This window comes from Rousettus aegyptiacus, unplaced genomic scaffold (assembly GCF_014176215.1).
Source record: "Rousettus aegyptiacus isolate mRouAeg1 unplaced genomic scaffold, mRouAeg1.p scaffold_m13_p_5, whole genome shotgun sequence".
NCBI lineage: Eukaryota > Metazoa > Chordata > Mammalia > Chiroptera > Pteropodidae > Rousettus > Rousettus aegyptiacus.
The window spans coordinates 3,277,977-3,298,801 of NW_023416308.1; the positions used below are offsets into that span (position 1 = coordinate 3,277,977).

General features: G+C 53.4%; 1 protein-coding gene and 2 pseudogenes across 1 annotated transcript; all 3 read left to right on the forward strand.

The window, feature by feature from the left end:
* Positions 1-1,125: 1,125 nt before the first annotated feature.
* On the forward strand, positions 1,126-18,570 carry RILPL2 (Rab interacting lysosomal protein like 2). The gene is made up of 4 exons (XM_016153738.2): positions 1,126-1,529; positions 8,203-8,354; positions 12,679-12,780; positions 18,080-18,570. The coding sequence occupies exons 1-4, from the start codon at positions 1,200-1,202 to the stop codon at positions 18,108-18,110; spliced, it is 615 nt and encodes a 204-aa protein (XP_016009224.1). The 5' UTR covers positions 1,126-1,199; the 3' UTR covers positions 18,111-18,570.
* LOC118603595 lies at positions 14,650-14,765 on the forward strand (annotated as a pseudogene).
* LOC118603475 lies at positions 16,789-16,907 on the forward strand (annotated as a pseudogene).
* Positions 18,571-20,825: the final 2,255 nt, after the last annotated feature.

Sequence of the window (20,825 nt, forward strand, 5' to 3'; positions counted from 1 at the left end):
ATCCCTTGCTTCGGAGCCTCCCTCTGGTTGTGAGAACATTGTGTCCTCTGAAAACAATGTCAATTTTGTTTCTCTGCTTTTGCTTTTAGTTTGTGATTCTGGAACCTCATTGTGGAAACAATTGGGTACATCTACCACAAAGAAAGCTGGCAATACATTCCTGGGAAAGACAAGCCCCACTGTTGAGTTATCCACCTGCAGTGATTACAAACCTGAAGTAATTCGTTTTCCGCACTGCCAATATTCTCAGCACATGCCCTGTTCATCTGCAGAATGCTTTCCGATTTTCAAAGCAGACAGTGATTTTCGCCTTGCTTATTACCCTTCCCACCCCCCCCACCCCCACGTGCGTGGCGTCTCCGTGAGCTTAATGTTTGTTGGAGGAAAGAAAGAAAACCAGCTAACATTTCTGAGCACTTCCTAAGTGCTTTTTGTCACATGCGTTAGTCACCTCGTGATCTCAGCAAATACGTTCCTCGCAGCAACCTTCCCACGTCGGTACTGTTATTTAGGGAGGGGGAAACTGAGGCCCAGAGTTCAGTCAGCTGGCCGAGGCCACAGCGTTGTTCAGTTTGGGAGCCCAGGAATCAGCAAACGGTGTCGCACGGGGATTCTCCCTTTGACCCCGGGTCAGACGCCCCGGGTCCTGGCGGCCGGCCGTCGGCCCGGGAGCCCCGCGCACCCCGGGTCTCCCTCCGCCCACACTGCAGACGCTAAGGCCGCAGAGCTGGAGAGTACGGAGGGCAGAGCTGTGTGCTTTTCACCGTCGCCGTGACCGGCCTTGGAAAGGCCGCCCCCGGCCCCATGGAAACCGGCGTCGGGCCGCGGCGGTCACCAAGGGCGGAGCTCGGGGCCGCAGCTCCTCCCCCGGGTGCAGCGTCTCCCAGCGGGTGCGCCCACTGTCACCCCCGTAACCTCTCCGTTCCTCTTCTCGGCGGCCCTCGCTTTCCGCTGTCCTTCCGTGCCCCAGACCACATCCTGGAGGCCGCCCTCCTGCGCGGCCCCCCGCGGGGACGGCGTGGCGGCCCCCGAGGCGCCTCCCCCGCGCCCCGCGCGCCCCCGCCGCGGCCACGCTGATTGGCCGCCCCGGGCCGGCCCCCGCCGCGGGCGGGTCCCCGGCCCAGCGGAAAGTTTTCTGCGCGGCGCGGCCGTTGGAGCCCGAGAGAGCGGCTCCCGAGGCCGCGGGGGTCCGGGCGGCCATGGACGCGCCCCCCGCGCGAGCGGGCGACGAGGAGGACGAGGAGGAGGGCGACGAGGCCGGGCCCGAGGGCGCCCTGGCCAAGAGCCCCTTGCAGCTGACCGCCGACGACGTGTACGACATCTCGTACGTGGTGGGCCGCGAGCTCATGGCCCTGGGCAGCGACCCCCGCGTGACGCAGCTGCAGTTCAAGATCGTGCGCGTGCTGGAGATGCTGGAGGCGCTGGTGAGCGAGGGCGGCCTGGCGGCGGAGGAGCTGCGGCTGGAGCGCGACAGCCTCCGCAGGGAGGTGGCCGCGCTGCGCGCCGCGCGCCCGGCGGCGGGCCCCGAGGTGAGTGCGGGGGGCCGGGCCCCGAGGGGAGTGCGGGGGGCGCGAGGGGAGTGCGGGGGGCCGGGCCCCGAGGTGAGTGCGGGGGGCCGGGCCCGACGTGAGTGCGGGGGGCCGGGCCCCGAGGGGAGTGCGGGGCCCCGAGGGGAGTGCGGGGGGCCGGGCCCGAGGGGGGTGCGGGGGGGCCCGACGTGAGTGCGGGGGGGCCGGGCCCCGAGGGGAGTGCGGGGGGCCCGACGTGAGTGCGGGGAGCCCCGACGTGAGTGCAGGGGGCCCGAGGTGGGTGCGCGCTGCCCGTGGGCCCGATGTGAAAGCGGGGGGCCAGGCCCCGACATGAGTGGGGGGCCCAGACGTGAGTGCGCGCCGCCCCGCGGGGGTTGGGGGTGCCAGGTGAGTGTGCCACGCACCTGCCCGCGGGGGCTCCAGCCCCTCCGGTACCAGCCCCAGCAACGGCCAGCGCGCAGGCCGGAAGCTGCATGCCAGTTAGCGTTTACTGAGCATTTCCTAGGTGCTGGACTCGGGGTCGCGTATGTTCTCGGTCAGTGGCTTCCAGCGTTTTTAGACCTTTAGACCGTGACCGAGAGCAGAGGTTGTGTGCATCACAGCCCTCTGGAGTGTCCCTAAAACACAGATTTCCCAGCCTCAGCCCGAGTTCCTGATTCAGTAGGTCTGGACGGGGACCTGAGAGTGTGTGTTTCAGATAATTCCCCGGTGGCGCTCGTGCTATATTGTCCAGGCATCACTCTGAGAATCTTAGACCCAGATTAAGAAATAAAATTTATCTAAAGAGAAATTAGTGCTTGTGGCCATGGAAAGACGCATGCCAGAATATTCAGAGCAGCTTTAGTCATAAGTGTGCCAAACTGGAAACAACCAAATGCAACAGAGAGATGGATAGATTTTTTTTCAATGTGGTATAGTCGCACAATACTATACAACTGTGAAAAAGAAGGGGGTGCCAAGGCACACAGCTGGATGGACGACTCACAGATGTTACACTGGGAGACAGCAGCCAGGCACAAAAGAGAGCCTGCTGTATGTGAAATTCAAGAACAGGTAAAATAACCTTGTAGAAGACGGATTGATGGAAACTCTGGGGAGGGGACAGTGACAGGGGCAGGCATGATGTCTATAGCGGTTCCGTGGGTGTCCGCAGATGGTGAAAACTATCAAGCTATGAACCACATTAGTGCATTTTGCCCTGTGCATGTCATACCTCCATTTTACAAAACTGCATCTCAAGAAACGATTTACCCCAACTCTCCCTTACAATCAACATTATGCACAGACAGAATTTCCTATTCTAGTGTTATGAGTTTTTAAATTCTTGTTGCAAATCACTAAACTAATAGCACGACTCAGTAGTGGGTCTCCAGCCACAGTTAAAAAAAAAATCTGTCCTAGGTGGATTTTCATTTAATCTTCACCTTATACGTATTTTACTGAAATGGAGACATAGAACAGTTAAGTAATTTACTAAAGGACTTCGAGCAAGTAAGAGGTGGAGGCAGGATTTGAGCTAAGATGCAAGTCTTAACCACGCCGTCCTAAAATAGCCCTTGCTGGTGACGCTAACGTTAGGACGGCGGCTTGCACGGTGCGGGGCTCTGGGGCCGTGGAAGTCAGCCCGACCAGGCCCCTGTCCTCACGGAGCTCGCGCCCAGCGGGAGAGGTGAGGCAAGACTGCAGGGTCAGGGAAAAGCAACGGGCCCAGGGCAGCCGTTCACGGGCCAGGGCGGGGTTTCTGGCCGCGTCCCCACCACACTTGCATGTCACTGCTCGTCAGTCATGGTGACGACTATGTTCGTCGATGAGGTTCTGCTTTTGTATCCATCATGTGAGATGGTCCACTATCTCGATGAGGAGCCTGGCTTTTGAGACTCCAGAGCAGGTAAATGACTGGCCCAGGATCGCTCGGTTCGCACTCCGTGCTCTTTTCCTGTCACCTCCAACTGTCACCTCCAACTCCGGGCACGAGGACATGGAAGGAGGCCCACAGGGGCCACGGGGTTCCCCGAGGGGCGCCGTGGACAAGCTCCAGCAGCCGGCCGATGACGTGGCAGATGACATGGCAGATGACATGGCACATTGTCTTCCCAAACCAGAGTCTTCAGATCGGGGGCGGGGAAGTGGCAGGGACAATGCCACCAGTGTTCGGTGCCACCAGACAGTTCCCCAAAATAAGCCTTATTCTCTTTTCTAACTATTATTCTTAATTGTAATAAAGTACACATAAAATTTGCCACCTTAACCAGTTTTAAGTTCGGCGGCATTAAATACATTCACACGGCTGTGCAATCGTCACCATCATCCTTTCCAGAACTCTCCTCATCTTGCAAAACTGAGACTCTGCCCCTTAAATGACTCTCCCTTCCTCTCCCCCTCCCCCCAGTCTTTGGTAAGCACCGTTCTTCTTTCTATCTCTATGAATTTGCCTATTTTAGGTACTTCCTGTAAGTAGAATCACATAGTATCAGTCCTCTGGTGACTGGCTCCTTTCACTCAGCATCGTGCTTTCAGGGCTCATCCGTGTTGTAGCCCATGTAGAATTGCCTTACTTGTGGGAATCCGTTCGTACGGACGAAGCACATTGTGTTCAGCCATTCATCTGCCGGTTCCCGGGTCGCCCCCGCCCCTCGGCCGGTGCGCATAGTGCCGCTGTGAACATGGACATATACGTCTCTCTTCACGTCCCTGCTCCCGATGCTTTTGGGTATCTACTCAGAAGTGGAATCGCCGAATCACAGAATGATTTTATTTTTAACTTTTTAAGGATCTGCCACATAGCCTTCTGTAGTGGCCGTACCATTTCGCATTCTCACCGGCAGTGCACAAGAGTTCTCTTTTCTCCACATCCTCACCGATACTTTTTTTCTGTTGACTATGTTTGTTTACAGTAGCTATCCCAATGGGTGTGAGGTAGGTTTTTCCTTTCTTTTTAAAAAATTTAAGTTTGAAATTTAAAAAGTAAAAAAATATTTGCCTCCCCCTCTCTCTCTACCCCCGGCCACCCACTTCCCCTCCCTGGAAAAAATTTAAATGCTTAGTTTCTTGTATATCCTTCCAGAGGTACTTTATGCAAATATCAGCAGATATGAACATACTTTTCCATTTTCTTTACACAAATGATATTAGACTATATACTCTGTTCCGCCTCTTGCTTATTTTCATTTAACACAGCATGAAAGTTGTACTAAGTCAGACTAGAAAGAGCTTCCTCAGCTTTTAATGGCTTTTTAAAACTTTGCAGAGCATTATCAGTTGTTCAACCTGAGGGTTCTTGAGATTTTGGAGCCATCCCCCCCACCCGCCGCAAGGGGATCGCGATCTAATCCAAGAAGTCCAGGAATGTGCGTGGAAAAAAATTATATTTTTATTTTCACCAGCCCGCAATTGAAATGCATCACTTTCTTCAATTATGAATATAAACAGCAGGTCACAGTAATAGTAGCCACACCTGTGGCGCTCGCCAGCGGAAGTCAGACATCTGTATGTCCCAGCGCAGTGTACTATGGTCCATACCTCAAAACTTTCTTTTTGTTCAGTATTTTGTTAGACCCGAGCTCGATCATGTTATTTAATAAAGAAACAGGTATATGAGTCATAAATTTGTTTTCAGAAGATTTTGATGAGTGTATATCATCTTAGTTGGTTTCCTTGTGATTCTGTGCCTTTAATTTTGAACATTTAAAAATATCGTTCTATGGGTGGACCTAGAGGGTATTACGCTAAATTAAATAAGTCAGATAGAGAAAGGCAAACACTCTGTGATCTCACTTACGTGTAGAATCTGAAAAACAAATGAACCATCGAAACAAACAAACTCATGGATACAGAGAACAGACTGACGGTTGGTTACCAGATGGGAGAGATGTTGGGGGGCTGGTGAAAAAAGCGAAAGGATTAAGAAGTACACATTGGCAGCTATAAAAATAGTCACGGGGGTGTAAAGCACAGCATAGGGAATATAGTCAATAATATTGTAATAACGCTGTATGGTGTCAGGTGGGGACTAGACTTACGAGGGGGGGGGTGTCGTAAATTATATAAATGTCTAACCACTGTGCTGTACACCTGACACCAGTATCGTAATAGAAAAGAACCCAAACGTTGTTCTGAGAAGGGATCCACTTGGGCTTTACCAAAAGGGTCCACGGCACAAAAGAAGGTTAAGAATCTCTGCTTTCTAACTGGTGTCTAATCAAAAGATGCCTATTTTTCAATCGTTTGCTTTAGCGCATGCAGCAATGACTACCCCTGACATGTGCCGTTTCGCCCCTGGAGGGAACGGACTCACTGGCTCAAAGGTGCCTTTGGAATGTCGACAAGCAGAGTTGAGGGACCCGGCCCTTGACAGTCAGCGCCCTGTGCCCTGCAGCCCTGACCACCCAGTGTGTCTTCACACGCGCCAGTCCGCATTGGGCCAATGGGAAGAACGTGGTCACCCCTCAGGTTGAACACGCATTTCTCTGTCTAGTCAGCCTTATTCTCTTTATCGCCTGTAGAATATCCCAGAGTGCCGTGGTGCCTTGGTTTATTTAAATAGGCTTCTATTACTGAACACTTAGGTTTTTTTTTAAATGTTCATTTTAACTTTAGTTTGAAGAAAACTTCAAACCTGTGGGTGAGTTGCAAGATAAGTACCTGGATACGTTTCACCTCAATTCAGGTGTTGTATTCGGGTGACTATGACGTGTATGTATGCATATGTAGACACGTATACACATATGTATACACATGTACAAAAGTAACATTTAGATATGGATATTATTTGTTCACTCATATATTTTTGCTCAAGCATTTGAGCAGATGAATGTTAGTTGCAGCATTAGTAAAAGATTAGAATCATTTACCCCAAATACTTGAGCGTGTATCTCCAAAGACACACTATTACACAGCCATAATGAGTGATCAAATTTGGGGGGGGGGAGTTGATAGAATACTAGGATCTAATATACCGTCCATATTCAAAATTCACAATAAGGTCCTCTGTAACAGCGGTCCTCAACCTCTTTGGCACCGGAGACCTGTGCTTATATGAGCATCTAATGTCTGACGATCTGAGGCGGGGCCGAGGCGGTGATGCTGGCGCTGGGGAGCGGCTGCAGATCCAGGTGAAGCTTCCTCGCCTGCCACTCACCTCCTGCTGTGCATCCCAGTTCCTAACAGGCCATGGACCGTTACACGGCCACGGCCCTGGGGGGTGGGGACCCCTGCTTTGTAGCATTTTCGTTCCCGATGCTGGGTCCAGTCCAGGGTCCTACGGCGCCTTTAGCTGGCGCGTTCTCCAGTCGCTTTCATCTGGAAGAGCTCCTCAGCTTTTTCTTGCCTTCTTATGGCCTTAACATCTCTGGAGATTAAACGTCGGTTGGTTTGTAGGGTCCTTCGGTTGGTTTGTTCTGATGTTTCCTCATGACTGGATCAAGTTATGCATGTTTGGCAGAAACACCATGGAAGTGATGCTGTGACCTCCTCAGTGCGTCGTGTCTGGAGGCACCTGACGTCAGTTTGTCACTATCGGCAATGTTCATTTCCATCTTTTGGTTAAGGTGGTATCTGCAAGGTTTCTGCACTGTAAAAGTGCCCTTGTTCCCTTTGTAATCAGTGAGTCGCCTGTGGAAAATCCCTTGAAACTGTGCGAGATATCCCATTACCCAACAAATTTTCACCCGAAGGTGTTAGATCCATTCATTAGTCTTGCCCGAATCAATTATGACTGGGATGTTTGCAAAAGGATGATTTTTGAGCTGTATCGTCTTTTACGCTTATTAATTGGCATTCTGCCGTGAAGTGGTTTCCCCTCTCCCTCGCCTGTATTAGAGTTCTCCAGGGAAGTAGAATGAATAGGACATGGATAGACAGAGACCTAGACGCAGATGTAAGAGGTTTACTATGGGAATCAGCCTCTGCAGTTGTTAGAGGCCGAGAGTCCCGCGACGTGCCGTCTGGAGCTGGAGTACAGGGGCAGCCAGCGGTGTGGTTCAGGCCAAGTCGAAAGGCCTGAGCATCGAGGGGCTGACGGTGTAAGTCCGGGTCTGGGTCCAAAATGTCCGAAAGCCCAAGAACCAGAAACCTCTGTGTTGAAGAGCAAGAGAAGATGGGGGGCCCATGTCAAGCAGAGAGAGGGAATCCATCCTTCTTCTGCCTTTTCTCTTCTGCCCATGGCGGTGAGCAAATGCCCGGCCTTACTCAGTTCACCAATTCAAATGCTGATCTCTGCCGGAAACACCTTCACAGACTCAGCAGAAAGGGTTTAACCAGCTATCGGGGCCTTCAGGAGCCCGTTCCAGTCAACACATAGAATTAACCGTCACATTCCCATTCAGTAATGGGAATGTTAATTTAAAATTTTAAGTGCGGATTCCAGAATTCTCTTTTTGTTTGATACGCTGTCATCCATTCCCATTAGTCATTTTGACACTCGAATTGTTTTCAGTTTGGCCACTAGGAGCTGCTTCCGACGATATCGTTTTTTGATCTCTCCACTCCTCACACAAAGAAACACTCGGGCTCATCTTGTACTTTCCCAGGAGCCCTGCTTCTTTTCTTGGAGAATGATTCTCAGAACTGTTGCTTCTTTCCCATCAGCTCTCATCAGGCCCCTGGGAGTCAACAAACTAGAGAACTTCACGTCCCCTCGAGGGAAACTGTGTATAAGTGCTGTGTTTTCTTCCAGGTAAACCTGGGACCAGACAAGATGGTGGTCGACCTCACGGACCCCAACCGACCACGCTTCACTCTGCAGGAACTGAGGGACGTGCTCCAGGAGCGCAACAAATTCAAGTCGCAGCTGCTGCTGGTGCAGGAAGAGCTGCAGTGCTATCGGAGGTGGGCGCCGCTGCGGGGGCGGGGCGGGGGGCGGGGGGCACCGCGCCGCCGAGCCTGGCGCAGCCTGGGGCTCCTCGACATGCTGCGGGTTTGTTCTGGCGTCCGTCCACTCCGGGGCAGCGTCCTGGGGGCGGGGCCGCAGCGGTGAGCAGAGCAGAGAATGCCGATGCTGCTAAGATGCTGCTACTCGAGGGGAAGGACGGGCAGGTCTGGTGTTAGCGCTCTCCAGAATGTTGTAAAACAAGGTGACGTGAGCGTGAAGTGCCCAGGGAGGCGGGGGAAGGACCCGCTTCACATCGGGTGGTCAGGGTCAGCCCCTTTGAGGTGAGTGACAAGAAGCAGCCAGCGATGTAAAGGTTTGGTAGAGTCCGCTTGGCCAACTGAAGAGACCCAGCATGGCGGAGCCCAGGACACCAGGCAGAGGGTGGTCGAGAGGAGACTGGGAGGTACGCCTGGTTGGCTACAGGAAGGAGCTCTAAGTTCATTCTAAATATAAAAGGAAGTCATTGGGGTGTTTTAATCAAAGGAATGACAAGGTCTGACATACTGGTTTAAACCACCGCTGTGGTGGTTTTGATAACTGAATGTAGGGGAATGGCCTTGTTCTTTGGAAGTACACATCAAAGCATTTAGGAATGAGGGTAAAATGTCGCCATCTTACTCTCAAGTGGTTCAGAAAGAAGATAGATGCATGGGTGGGTGGATGGATGGATGGATGGATGGGTAGATGAGTGGGTGGATGGATGGATGGATGGATGGATGGATGGATAGATGGGTGGGTGGCTGGGTAGATGGGTGGGTGGATGGATGGATGGGTGGGTGGGTAGATGAGTGGATGGATGGGTGGGTGGCTGGCTGGATGGATGGATGGATGGATGGGTAGATGGGTGGGTGGGTGGATGGATGGATGGGTGGATGGATGGATGGGTGGGTGGGTAGATGGGTGGATGGATGGATGGGTGGGTGGGTAGATGGGTGGGTGGATGGATGGATGGATGGATGGATGGATGGATGGATAGATGGGTGGGTGGCTGGGTAGATGGGTGGGTGGATGGATGGGTGGGTGGGTAGATGGGTGGATGGATGGATGTGTGGGTGGGTGGATGGATGGATGGATGGATGGATGGGTAGATGGGTGGGTGGGTAGATGGGTGGATGGATGGATGGATGGATGGGTAGATGGGTGGGTGGATGGATGGATGGATGGATGGCTGGGTAGATGCATGGATGGATGGGTGGTGGGTGGATGGGTGGGTGGGTGGTGGGTGGATGAATGGATGGGTGGTGGGTGGATGGGTGGGTGGGTGGATAGATGATGGATGAATGGATCAACCAATTGATAGAGAAACATAAATAAGCAATTGGGATCTGGGCAAATAGTATTTGGGAAGTCTTTGTACTAATCTTACAACTTTTCAGAAAGTTTGAAATTACATAAAAATTAAAATTACAAAAGATCACAATAATTTGTATAGAGAAGGGACTATAGGACAAAGAGGAGAGGAAATAAGGAAGGTTTGGACCTTTCTATATCCGTCTGCGACATTCTTTCCCAAGATGTTGTATTCCACGTAGGTATTTCTTGAAAAGGGGGCTCTGTGGTTGAATAATTCTGGGAAACACCAGGCTCAGCAAAGCAGGTTTGTGTAGAGGCAGAAGAAGGAAAGACCGAGAGAATGAAAACCAGGCCCAGCTCCTGCCTACGGGGCTGGCCGTGCGCCAGGCACGCTGCTGCGCGTCCCGAGCCTCCTCCGAGTCACAGCAACGTCATCCCCGAGACGCTCTCGGTTCCGATCGGTCGAACACCCGCCTGAAGTCCACAGCCGGCGGTGGCAGCCGTGAGACGTGACCTCAGGCAGCCTGACATCAGAGCCCGTTTGGACTCCGAAGGTTTCAGAGTGAGAGTGAGGACATGGCCTGGTTCAAAACACAGCCCCAGCGATATGACGCCGGAAGCCCTTTCCATGCAGCCTGGTTACGAGAATGGCAGCGAAGTGAGAAGGCCCCGGGGAGGCAAATCCGCGAGGGCCGCGTCCTGCCAGCGGGAGGTCATCGCGTCCCCCCTGCTGAGCCTGGCGCCCTGTCGCTGGAAAGGCCTGTCTTCCTCTCATTTCATAAGTATGTCAGACCCAGGCAGTTAAAATCAGGACCTGCCAAACCGCCGATGCCGTGAGCGGCTTGCGGGCAAACGAAACGCAACGCCCTTGTCGCCGTTTTGGGGTGTGCGCCCCGCGTCCGGCGCAGGCCCGGAGGCAGCCGTCGGGATCGCGTCGTGTCCCGCGTTTGGTAGGCTCGCGAAGCCGGCACGTCCGCTGAGCCGTTCTGTTGGCAGCGGATCGGAGGCCCGGGCTCCCGCGGCGCTCGTGTTGGCTTGCCCTGCGGACATGCCAGGCTGTTTCCAGAGACGGGCACGACGGGTTTCCCGTCCCATGAGGCTCCTCCACCCCTCTCGTCCAGAGGGAGGGTCTCTCTCCTCTCCCCGTGAATCCGGGCTGCCCTGTGCAACGTGGTGGGAGCGATGCTCTTTGGCCTTCCTGGGTCAGGGCTCTAAGAGGCCTCGAGGCCTTTGCTTTTGTGCCCCTGGAGAGGTGTGAACCGAGGTGCCCCAGCTCACGGCCTTAGCTGTCCTCAGCGGATCCCCGCCAACCCTGCTGAATGCAGCCACCTGAGAACCAGCCGGGGACGCACCAAGCCCACCGAGAAATAGAGCCGTCACGAGGAATCATAAATTATCACTGTTTGAATTGCTCAGTTTTAGTGTGTTATGTAACAACAGGTCATGGAAAACAGGAATTTTTAGGTGCTGCCTCTTGAAATAATATTTATTATGATAAAAATACAAATCATATTAAGTAATAAGGGCTCGCTCTTTGCGAAGAAGGAGACAGAAGGATGAGTTCTGCTCTCTGATACTCCTACCTGAACGGGTGTCTCAGCTCGGGCTGCCGAAACGTCACAGACTGGGTGGCTTAGACAGTAAAAATTTCTTTTCTCACAGTTCTGGTGGCTACAGGTCCAAGGTGGAGGTGCCAACATGGCTGCCCCTGACTCTCCCTGGCTTATGGACCGCTTCTTCTGGCTGCATCCTCACATGGTGGAGAGAGAGAGAGAGAGAGCAAGCGCTCTGATATCTCTTTATGAGGGCGCTAATCCCATCACGAGGGCCCCACCCCCGTGACCTCATCTAAACCTGACTGTGTCCCAGAGGCCCATCGCCAGATACCGTCCCACCTGGGCTTAGGGCTGTAACATATGAATTCTGGGAGGGCATGATTCAGTCCGTGGCAAGGGAGAAACACCCTGGCATACATTTGCCAGTCAGCACCACGACAAGATAGCTACGTGGAGCTAACGAGCTTACCACCGGGTCACGCTTTGAAACGCTTCCTTGTGGTCAGGCTTCTTTCGGTTGCAAGGGACAGAAATCCAATTCGAACTCGCTTAAGCACAAAAGGAAACTTACTGGCCCACATAGCTGGGAAGGGTCCTGGAATTGCTCTCAGATGTAAAGAGAAAAACTGCAGCCGAGGCCTCCGAGTTGGCACCAGGGACCGGCTGCCTCTTTCTTTCCTCTTCGCTTCTGTTTGTTTGCGGTTCTCATCTTGTATCACAGACGCTACTTCTTCGAGTCGTAGGAAATGCGGCTGCTGTTGAGCAAGTCCCGGTTGAGCAAGCGAGCGGCAACAGCGTGTGTACATCACGGCCCGGGAGGTACTCTGGCCCTCTTTGGGCCGGTCACCTGACCTCAAAATCGTCTCGATCTCAATCTAGCTCTTACTGCCATCTGACTTACTATGTACTTAAAAAACAAAAACAAAAAAACAACAAAAAAAACCCTATGTATTTGTTCACTGTCTCCTTCCCCACTGGAATATAAATTGCAGGAGAGAAGACATTTTGTCTGTTTTCTTCATTTGCTGTATCTACAGCACCCGGGCACAGTGTGCCGCTTTGTAAATATTTGTCGAGTGCATGAGCACCATGCGTTATTATCTCTCTTATCAATCCTAGGAGGCCAGTACTTTTATTATCCTAGTTTTACCGATTATGAAATCAAGGCTCCAGTTAGAGAATTCGTACATGGTCCTATTCCTGCACAGGGGACAGACTTGAAGTAGTGGCCAGTGTAATCAGACAAGAGAAAAAAACGTATTGGCGTTGGAAACGCGGAAGGAAGAATCTCACGATCTGAGTTGGGATCTTCCTGACTCCAGAACGTTCAGCTACGATGTTATTCACACAACTACTGGGATTCTTCGCTTTCAGAGCCGCACGGGGGTCTGCAATAAAACCGCCCATTTATTTGTCCCTCTTTTTTTTCCAGTGGCCTGATTCCACCGAGAGAAGGCCCGGGAGGGAGAGAAAAGGATGTTCTGGTCGCCAGGACCAGCAGTAACAAGGAGGAGAGGACGATCATAAGGAAGCTGTAAGTCCCTCGCTGAGCCTTGTCACCACCAAGTCAAGGCAGGATGGGGGCGGGAGAAGGCTGGCCAGCCACCCGGCCCGGCCCGGGAGGCCTGCTCTCCTCCTGGTGGGGGCTGCAGCCGGTAGGAAAACTCAGTGCTGTGTAATACGATCTCTTCTGGGCCATGTAATACGATCTCTTCTGGGTTCTGGGCCGTGGTCTAAGCACTCGACATATATCAATTCATCGGCTCATCACAAGGACCCTGTGAGGGAGGAATTGTTACTGCTCCATTTTATAAGTATCGACTGAGAGGTAAAGTAATGTGTCCAGGGAAGGTCCCACAGAGATTCAATAGTGAAGTCAGGATTTGAATCCAAGGAAGTCCAGGTTCTACACTCCACTGCCTCCCTATGATATAATAGCAATAACCAAAAAATAATATCACAACAAGAAGAAAAACACAGCAACCGTAGTTATTGGAATTTAAGAGACTAACTCATCGCTTCTTTCCTCCACCTTTGGAGGATGCCTGTGTGTCCCAGCATCGGGACCTTGATACAGCTCCCTGTGAATACACCCCGCGAGTTCCCACAGCACCGTTAGGCACGTGGGTCTTCAGGGGCTACGCCTCAAGCCCAGGGTGTGGGACGCTTGTGCAAACTTGAGCTTCTCAGCAATCGCATCAGTGGTTCGAGGATGAGGCCTAGAAATCTGGATTTTTAACACACCCCCAGGGCTCTTCTGATGTGGGGAGCGCTTGGGCCACACCTCGAGGTGCACCTTCTCAGTCACCAGGTGTCATTTACCAGCCCTGCTGAATGCCTTCTGGGTCCAGGCACTAGTAGTAAGGATGGGTGACGGGGAGGGGGAGGGAGGGGGCGGGAGGACACTTGTCCCTCAGCTCTGTCTCGCTGAGGCGTAACATGCTGCCAGAGTTTCTGATTTTTGAGAAAAGCCGAGCAACTAGGTTTGTTCATGGAATCTAATTTCCAGATGCTGGCAAATAATTTAAAAGTAATGACTGTGCATCGAAAAATAATAGTAATGATAATAATAGAAAAATAAAAGTATAAAAAAGTAAAGTAAAATAAAAATTGTGCAATCCTAGTGAACCGCCATTGCAGGCTTCATTGGGCCCTCGGGCACCAGGCTGCCGCCCCTGCTCCCCACTAGTCCTGCTCCTGAGGTGGGGGGCAGCTTGGCAGGCATCGGAGGGAGGGGACCTCCTTTCTTCCATTCATCCAGTCGCTGAGTCGGGGTCTTGTGCAGGAGTCGTGCCGGGCCCTGGGGATGCAGCACAGACCTGTGTCCTAAGGACGCTGTGGGCGCCCATTTCACATGGAAATATTTTTGAGGGGTCAGCAATTCTGACCTGGGGTTACCTCCCAGGGCAGGTTTCATATGCCTTTGTTTCGAGAGAAAGGAGGGAAAGAATTGTTTCTTTTTTTTTTTTTTCCTTTTTGCATCTCAGGAACAGAGGTTTAAGTGAGCGATTCTCAGTCTCTTCTGTCGGCACAAGACCCCCTTCTGGCTGGTTTTCCTTTATTCCCCTTTCCGTCCCCCCCCTCCCCCCCACCCCCGCAATTCCCGTTCCGCTTCCCGGCCCTCCTCTCCCCAGTCATTCCAGTACGGCATTCGCTGTGTCATAAACTGTGCATTGTTCGCGTGGATGGGTTTTCAATGCGTAACTGATTCTTCTAACACTTCATTCTGCTTCCCTGCGTTTTCTTTTTTCACTCATTTTCTTTTTTATTAGACACTTTTTTTTTCAATAAAACATTTTATTAACCCAACATATCCAAAATATTACCACTTAAACGTGTGATCACTATAAAGCATGGTCAATGAGATATGCTACTTTCTTTTTTAAAAAAATAGAGAGCCCTTGCCCACGGCCACGTCACCCTGAGCAAGCCCGATCCCGTCCGATCTCGGAAGCTAAGCAGGGTGGGGCCTGGTTACTGGGACAGGAGACCACCTAGGAAGACCAGGTGCCGTAGGCGTAAAAAAATAGGAAAAAAAAAATAGTAAGTCCTTAAAATCTGATGTATATTTTACACTCGTTTCGACAGCGTGGAAGGCACGTGTAGCTAGTGGCCTCCATTTAGCTGGTGCGTGGAAATATTCTTCAGGCTTGGAGAACTGAGCTCAAATGATTCTTTTTAGTTTTTTTTTTAAATCATGATAAAATATACAGAACACACAACGTACAGGTAACCATGTTTAAGGGGACAATTCGGTCGCGTGAAGGACATTTACAATGTTGTACGACCATCGCATCATCCGTTTCCAGAACTTTCTCATCATCTCCTCCTGAACTTCTGTGCTCATTAAACACTGAGTCCCCTCCCTGCTTCCCCACCATTCTGCTGTCTGTCTCTGTGAATTTACCTCCTCTAGGTATCCCAAGAGCGGAATCGCACACCATTTGTCTCCTGTGTCTGGTCTAAGTCACGTGGCATAATGCCCTCCAGATTCCCCCCTGCCGTAGCCTGTGTCAGGATGTCCTTTTTAGGGCTGAATAATATTCCAGTGTGTGGATGGACCACGTTTTGTTTATCCACCCACCTGTCGATGCACATCAAGCAGTTTTAAAAATCTGTCCAAACAGCAGTGTAGACATCCATCCTGTTGCTCCCACCCCAGCACAAGCCCCGCTCCCCCGGCGATGGGGTCCCGGGTACCCTCCCGCGACCCCCGTGGTAACAGTGCTGTGGGGAAGGCCCTTGTGCTGGCTCCTGTCCTCCCGTGGGCCTGCGCGGGAATTCCCCAGGGTTGTAGGGACCCAGGAGGGGAACCGTGGGGTCATGGCAAAAAAATGTCTCACTCAACAGGAGTGACCGAAAAGATTCAGAGAAGGGACGGTTTACAGGTGTGCAAGCAGAGTTACGGTCCCCTCAGGGATAGAGGAACACCCAGGGGTGGCGACAGAGGGCGGAGGGGAGCAGACTGTGAGGGGGAGAGAGGGGAGTCAGACCGGAGAGTGGCCTGCAGAGGAGGACTTGCAGGGGCGCGGCCAGGGAGTGACCCCGACCTTCCTCCTCCCACCTCCCAGCTCCTGCAGACGCCTCCCCCTGGAGCCCAGCCAGAAACCGGCAGGGGGCTTGTTGGCATCCTGCCCACAGGTCCGCCTCCTGGAGCTGGGAGGAGGGTGGACAAGGAGGAGATGAGATGCGTGCAGGGGGCCAACAGCCCGTAGAATGTGCAGCTCCTCACCGGAGTTAAACGTTCCCTGACTTTCTGGAATGGCCGCATGAAAACGGCTGCTTTGTCAGACGGGACCGGCTGAAGCCAAATTCACGCATTCCTTCAACGAGTGTATACTGAGGGCCAGGCATCGTTCTAGGTGCCGAGGGTGCAGGGACCCAGACGAAGCCTGCCCACATGGTGCTTCCGTCCTGGAAGGCGCCGTCAGAGGGCGACCGGGTTAGGAAATGTCTGAACAGGGCAATTTCAGATAACCGTGTGCTCTGAGACCATTAAATAGGGTGCCGTGGGGGAAGTCGATAGGGGGCTGCTTTAGAACTGGGACATCCGGGAAGGCTTCTGTGAGGAGGTGTCCTTCCAGCTGAGCCCTGAAAGACCGAAGAGAGGTGAGGCCAGAGCTTTCCTGGCAGAGGGAGCAGTGGGTAGACAGGCCTAAGGCTGGCGTCAGCCTGAGGAACGGAGGCCATGCCGGCTGGAGCAGCGGCGAGTGGAGGCACGTTGGCGAGGCCCGGCCACGCAGGGCCACAGCGAGGCCGTGGGGGGCGTTGCTTCCCCAAGGAAGGGTGTCCTGCGGTCAGATGATGGAAGCGTGCCTCCACCTGCACCCGGTGTGGCTCTGAAGGTGTTTACATAGGGCTCCCATTGGCTGAGTGTCCAGGAAGTCAGACTCTGCCAGGTTTTCGGCTCTCTGGGTCACTTAATTGGAGTTTGAGCCTGATGTAGCAGAAATAAAATGTTTGTTTTGGGCACTAGCGAACTTGTGGCCTCGTGTTTAAAGAGCACAGAGCCACGATTTCCTGGTCAAGACAAGCTTATTGTGTCTACAGCCACACCGCCCTGAACAAGCCCGATCCCGTCTGGTCTCAGAAGCGGAGCAGGGTTGGGCCTGGCGAGTACTTGGATGGGAGACCCCCTAGGAGGACCAGGCGCTGTAGGCACTTTCTGAAAAAAAAGACTTTCTGAAGAAGTAGGTCGTGCTAGGAGTTTTATCTCCGTCCTGCAGGCCGTGGGGCTCACGCTGAGGAATGACTTAGTCAGCTCCGCCTAGTGACACAGGCGTTCTGGCCGCCGCACAAGCGGATTGTAGGTGGTGACGAGGAGGCTGCTGTGGCTTGGACCGGGGGGACGGCAGGGGAGGAGATGAGAGGTGGCGAAATTAGGGACATATTTGGGGCACGATGACTAAAATACAGCAGATGGGTGGCGGGAGGAGTGGAGGAAAAACTCCCAGTTTCCTGGCTTGGATGACTGGGCAGGGATGATGTCACTTCCGGAGATGGGGTGCTGGGGGTGGGGGCGGGGGAGCGTGTGCAGTCGCAGGGGAGGATGGCACAGCCCTAAGCCCTGCAGCAGACAGCCCGGGGCTCACCCCAGCCACTGCTGGCCCAGTGCTGGCAGCAGCAGTCAGCGGGCTTAACTGTGACAGGAAGCGAGAGCCCAGAGCCCACCGCTGACTCTTCAGGGCAGGGCCATCTTTACATGCTTCCCATAGCAGGAAATAGTGTTGAGATCAAACTCCGTGATCAACCCCAGACAGCGTTCTTCCTTTGCAAATTTTGCCTCTGAGGAGGCCAGTTTGGTATTCACGTCTCAGGGAATAGCTTTATATCTTAGCTCCTTTATCCAAGAACTCACACGTGAATCTTTTTTTTTTTTTTGCAAAGATCTGTTTTATAAGTGCCATCGAGAAGTTATTGCTTTGTCTACAATAAAACCACATAAAATTTAAAAAAGAAAGTGGCAGACTCCAGTCGCCGGCGTAGCACAGCGCTTAAGTTAGGTCTCTGGGTCCACAAGTTCCTGTGTGACCTCGGCCCATTACCGTGTGACCTTGGGCCCGTCACCTAACCTTGCAGAACCTCAGTTCGGTCATCTATAAAAGAGGGAGATTGGTTGTACTCACTTTGAGTTGTTACGAGGGCGAAACGACCTGGCAGACAGAGAGCCCCCCAACAGTGTGACCTGGCGGACGGAGAGCCCCCCGACAGTACATGTCCCTCACGAGGCCTGAGTGACCGTCTGCGTCGACGGCCTGCAAGCGTCGCTTGCAGATTGGGCAGGGGGCCCGGCAGCCCCTGCTCCTCTGACCCTGCTCTCTCTCTCCACCCAGGTTCTCTTTCCGGTCTGGGAAGCAGATGTAGACCCGACGCCGTGGTTCTCAGCCTCGAGGAGACCACCCACCGAGAAGACGTCCTTCATCTCAGCGCCTCGAGGACACACTGCACTGGCTCATTTGTTTCCCCTCAGAGCCATCCAAGGAGGAAGGAGGCGAGGTTCTCCCACGATCGCTTTGTCCCCAGCCGCAGAACTGGACATCCTGAAGGCCCGGCCGCGGCAGGGGAAGTGGCACCAGGAAATCCGCAACGCGGAGGGAGGGAAAGGGAAGCGGAGCCACCTCCTGCTTACGTCGGCCCCCGGCGGGGCCTCCCCGGGTTCTGCTTCTCTGGTCCCGCCAATGACCTTGGGGAGAAGAGAATGCCGGAAAGGATGGCCTTGACGTCCCAGCGATGATTTCACTGATATTTAGTGAATCTCTGATTTTGCTAATGTGACTTTCTTGACATGATTTTTGTAGTGAAGTAAAATGACTTTGATATACTCGAAGGGTTTTAGAGTGGTCTCTTAGGGTCCTGTGACCTCGTGCAGGGCACTTCCGGTCTCGGTTTCCTGATCTGAGCACTGTTGCGTGTTGAGCGGCGCACGTGTGGGCCGTTCGTGGTGCATCGAGTCTAACTGACGCACTGCTACCGCGTCCGTTGGTTTGAGAGGAAAAAATGCTGCAAATTATAACGTTAAGATGCTATTGATTTCAAGGCTACTCCTGATGTCAGAGATGTTAAATATGAAAAAAAAAAAAGTACATTTAGGAATCGATAAAATGCAGTATCCGGATGGCGGGCGGCTGCACTTTGCTGTGAAACTCACGAGCCTGTGGAACAGCCCGTGGGCCTGGTTCCTTGGTGAGTAACCGTCGCCCTGCCGCATGGACTCTCTCGGCGATTCCCGTAACAGCTCGGGGAGATGGGGGCCGGTGTCGATCCCCCAGATTTGGAACCGGAGAGCCCGAAAAGCTAGAGCAGTTTACCAGAGGTCACAGAGCTAGGAGGTGGCCGCCCAGGGTGCAAATGCAGGCCCGACGCTGAGGCCCCCTTCTTCCCCGTGAAGCCGGGCGCACCCCAATTCTCCAAAAAGCGCTGGCATTAATAACGAGCACAATTTACTGCGTGCCTTGCCCGCGCCACTCGAAGTACCTCGTACTTACTGTCCCCACACCTGCCATCAGCTGGGCAATGTTATTCCCGTAGCACACCAAGGCACAGTGCAGGGGGTGGGGGTGGGGGGAGAAAGGGAGGGACTGAAGGCCTTGACCAAGGTCCCAGCTTGAAAGTGGTGGACGTCAGGCTAGAGCCCCAGGTGCAGACTCCAGCCCAGGCGTCTGCCTCCCGAGGACAGTCGGCAGCGTCCCAGAGTCTGGCCCAGTGTGCCAGCTCAGCCGTCGGGTCGGGGCCGAGTCCTAGCCCCACGTCACGCCACAGCCGACTGGGTGCTCCCCTCTTGACGAGGAGGGAGGGGGGAGGTTCCTGCACCTTGGGGGCGAGGGCCAGAACCAGACGGACCTACTGAGGATCAAGAGTTGGGGGAGGGGCTGCATCCTTTGCAGGACCGCAGATCGGGGTCAGCTCCTGGGACCGACATTTGAAGTCCAGCCCTGGGGGCCGTCCGTCCACTCCGCCAGCCTTACTTCCTGGCGCCCGACTGCGGCAGCTGGCCTCTGAGGTGAGGATGTAACAATGCGTGGAGACTGACTCCTCAGCACACCCTGCCAGGCAGGGAGGGAGGCAGAGGCCATGCCACCGGGCAGACCAGTTTCAGGGAGGGGAAGTGATCTGTCCGGGGTGAAGGCTGACAGACGCTTCGAGCCGGTGCCGGGTCTGGCTCTTTTGCCTGTAAAGCAAGGCCTCCACCCTGCAGCCCCAGTCAGCCTGCAGCGCCTGGGGCGGAGGGAACTAACAGCCCGTCGAGGGCGGCTGGATGGCGGTGTGCGGGGCTGTGGGGAGGGCCTTCCCGCACAAGGCAGGCTCCGTCCGTGAGAATCAAGTCTAGGACATTCGAAGCAAGTGACAATTATAGCAGCTCAGACTGACGCTGTGTGTCATGAACTGTTCCAAGGGTTCAACGTGCATTAACTTTCACCTTTACAAATACCCCATGACTCACGTTACACAAACACAACTGTCCGCTAGGACATTCACCAAAACTCGAGACTCAGACTGGTGTGCAACCCCTTTTGTAAAATAACAGAAAACCCAATCCTATTTTTCTCCTGCCGCCTTGTAACAAACAGTAAGACAACGCAGCTGTCTTCGCCTGGCAATAAATATTTTAATTTTTGTTTCATTTTTATGATGACAAATAGTTTTCAAGTTTATTTCCTTTTGTTTTTAAATACAAAGCTAAACCACAAACAGGTACAACCAAGACATTTTATCTCACATTGACACTCTGTCGGATCCTCCTCCAATTCACTGACTGCTGACCAGGCAAGTGTGGGGCGGGGGGAAGACTTTCTTAGGTAGCACCGTCGTGAGGCTGGGGGCGGGTGGGGTGGGGACTGGGGGGCATCAAGGTTGAGGACAGGCTCTCACACCTGTCTCCATTCACATTTACCTGGGTCCAGGGGGCTGGGAGACCCCGGGTCACAGCTCCAGAGCCCCGGCCCCCTGGCCTGCAGGTTAACAAGAGTGAGAATCAGTCCCCCCTTCGGGAGGGAGGAAGCTACCTAGTCCCCCTGCTGTCACAGTCAAGGTGAAAACTTTACCCTTAGCCTCGATTCCTGGGTGCTGGACCTGCCCGCT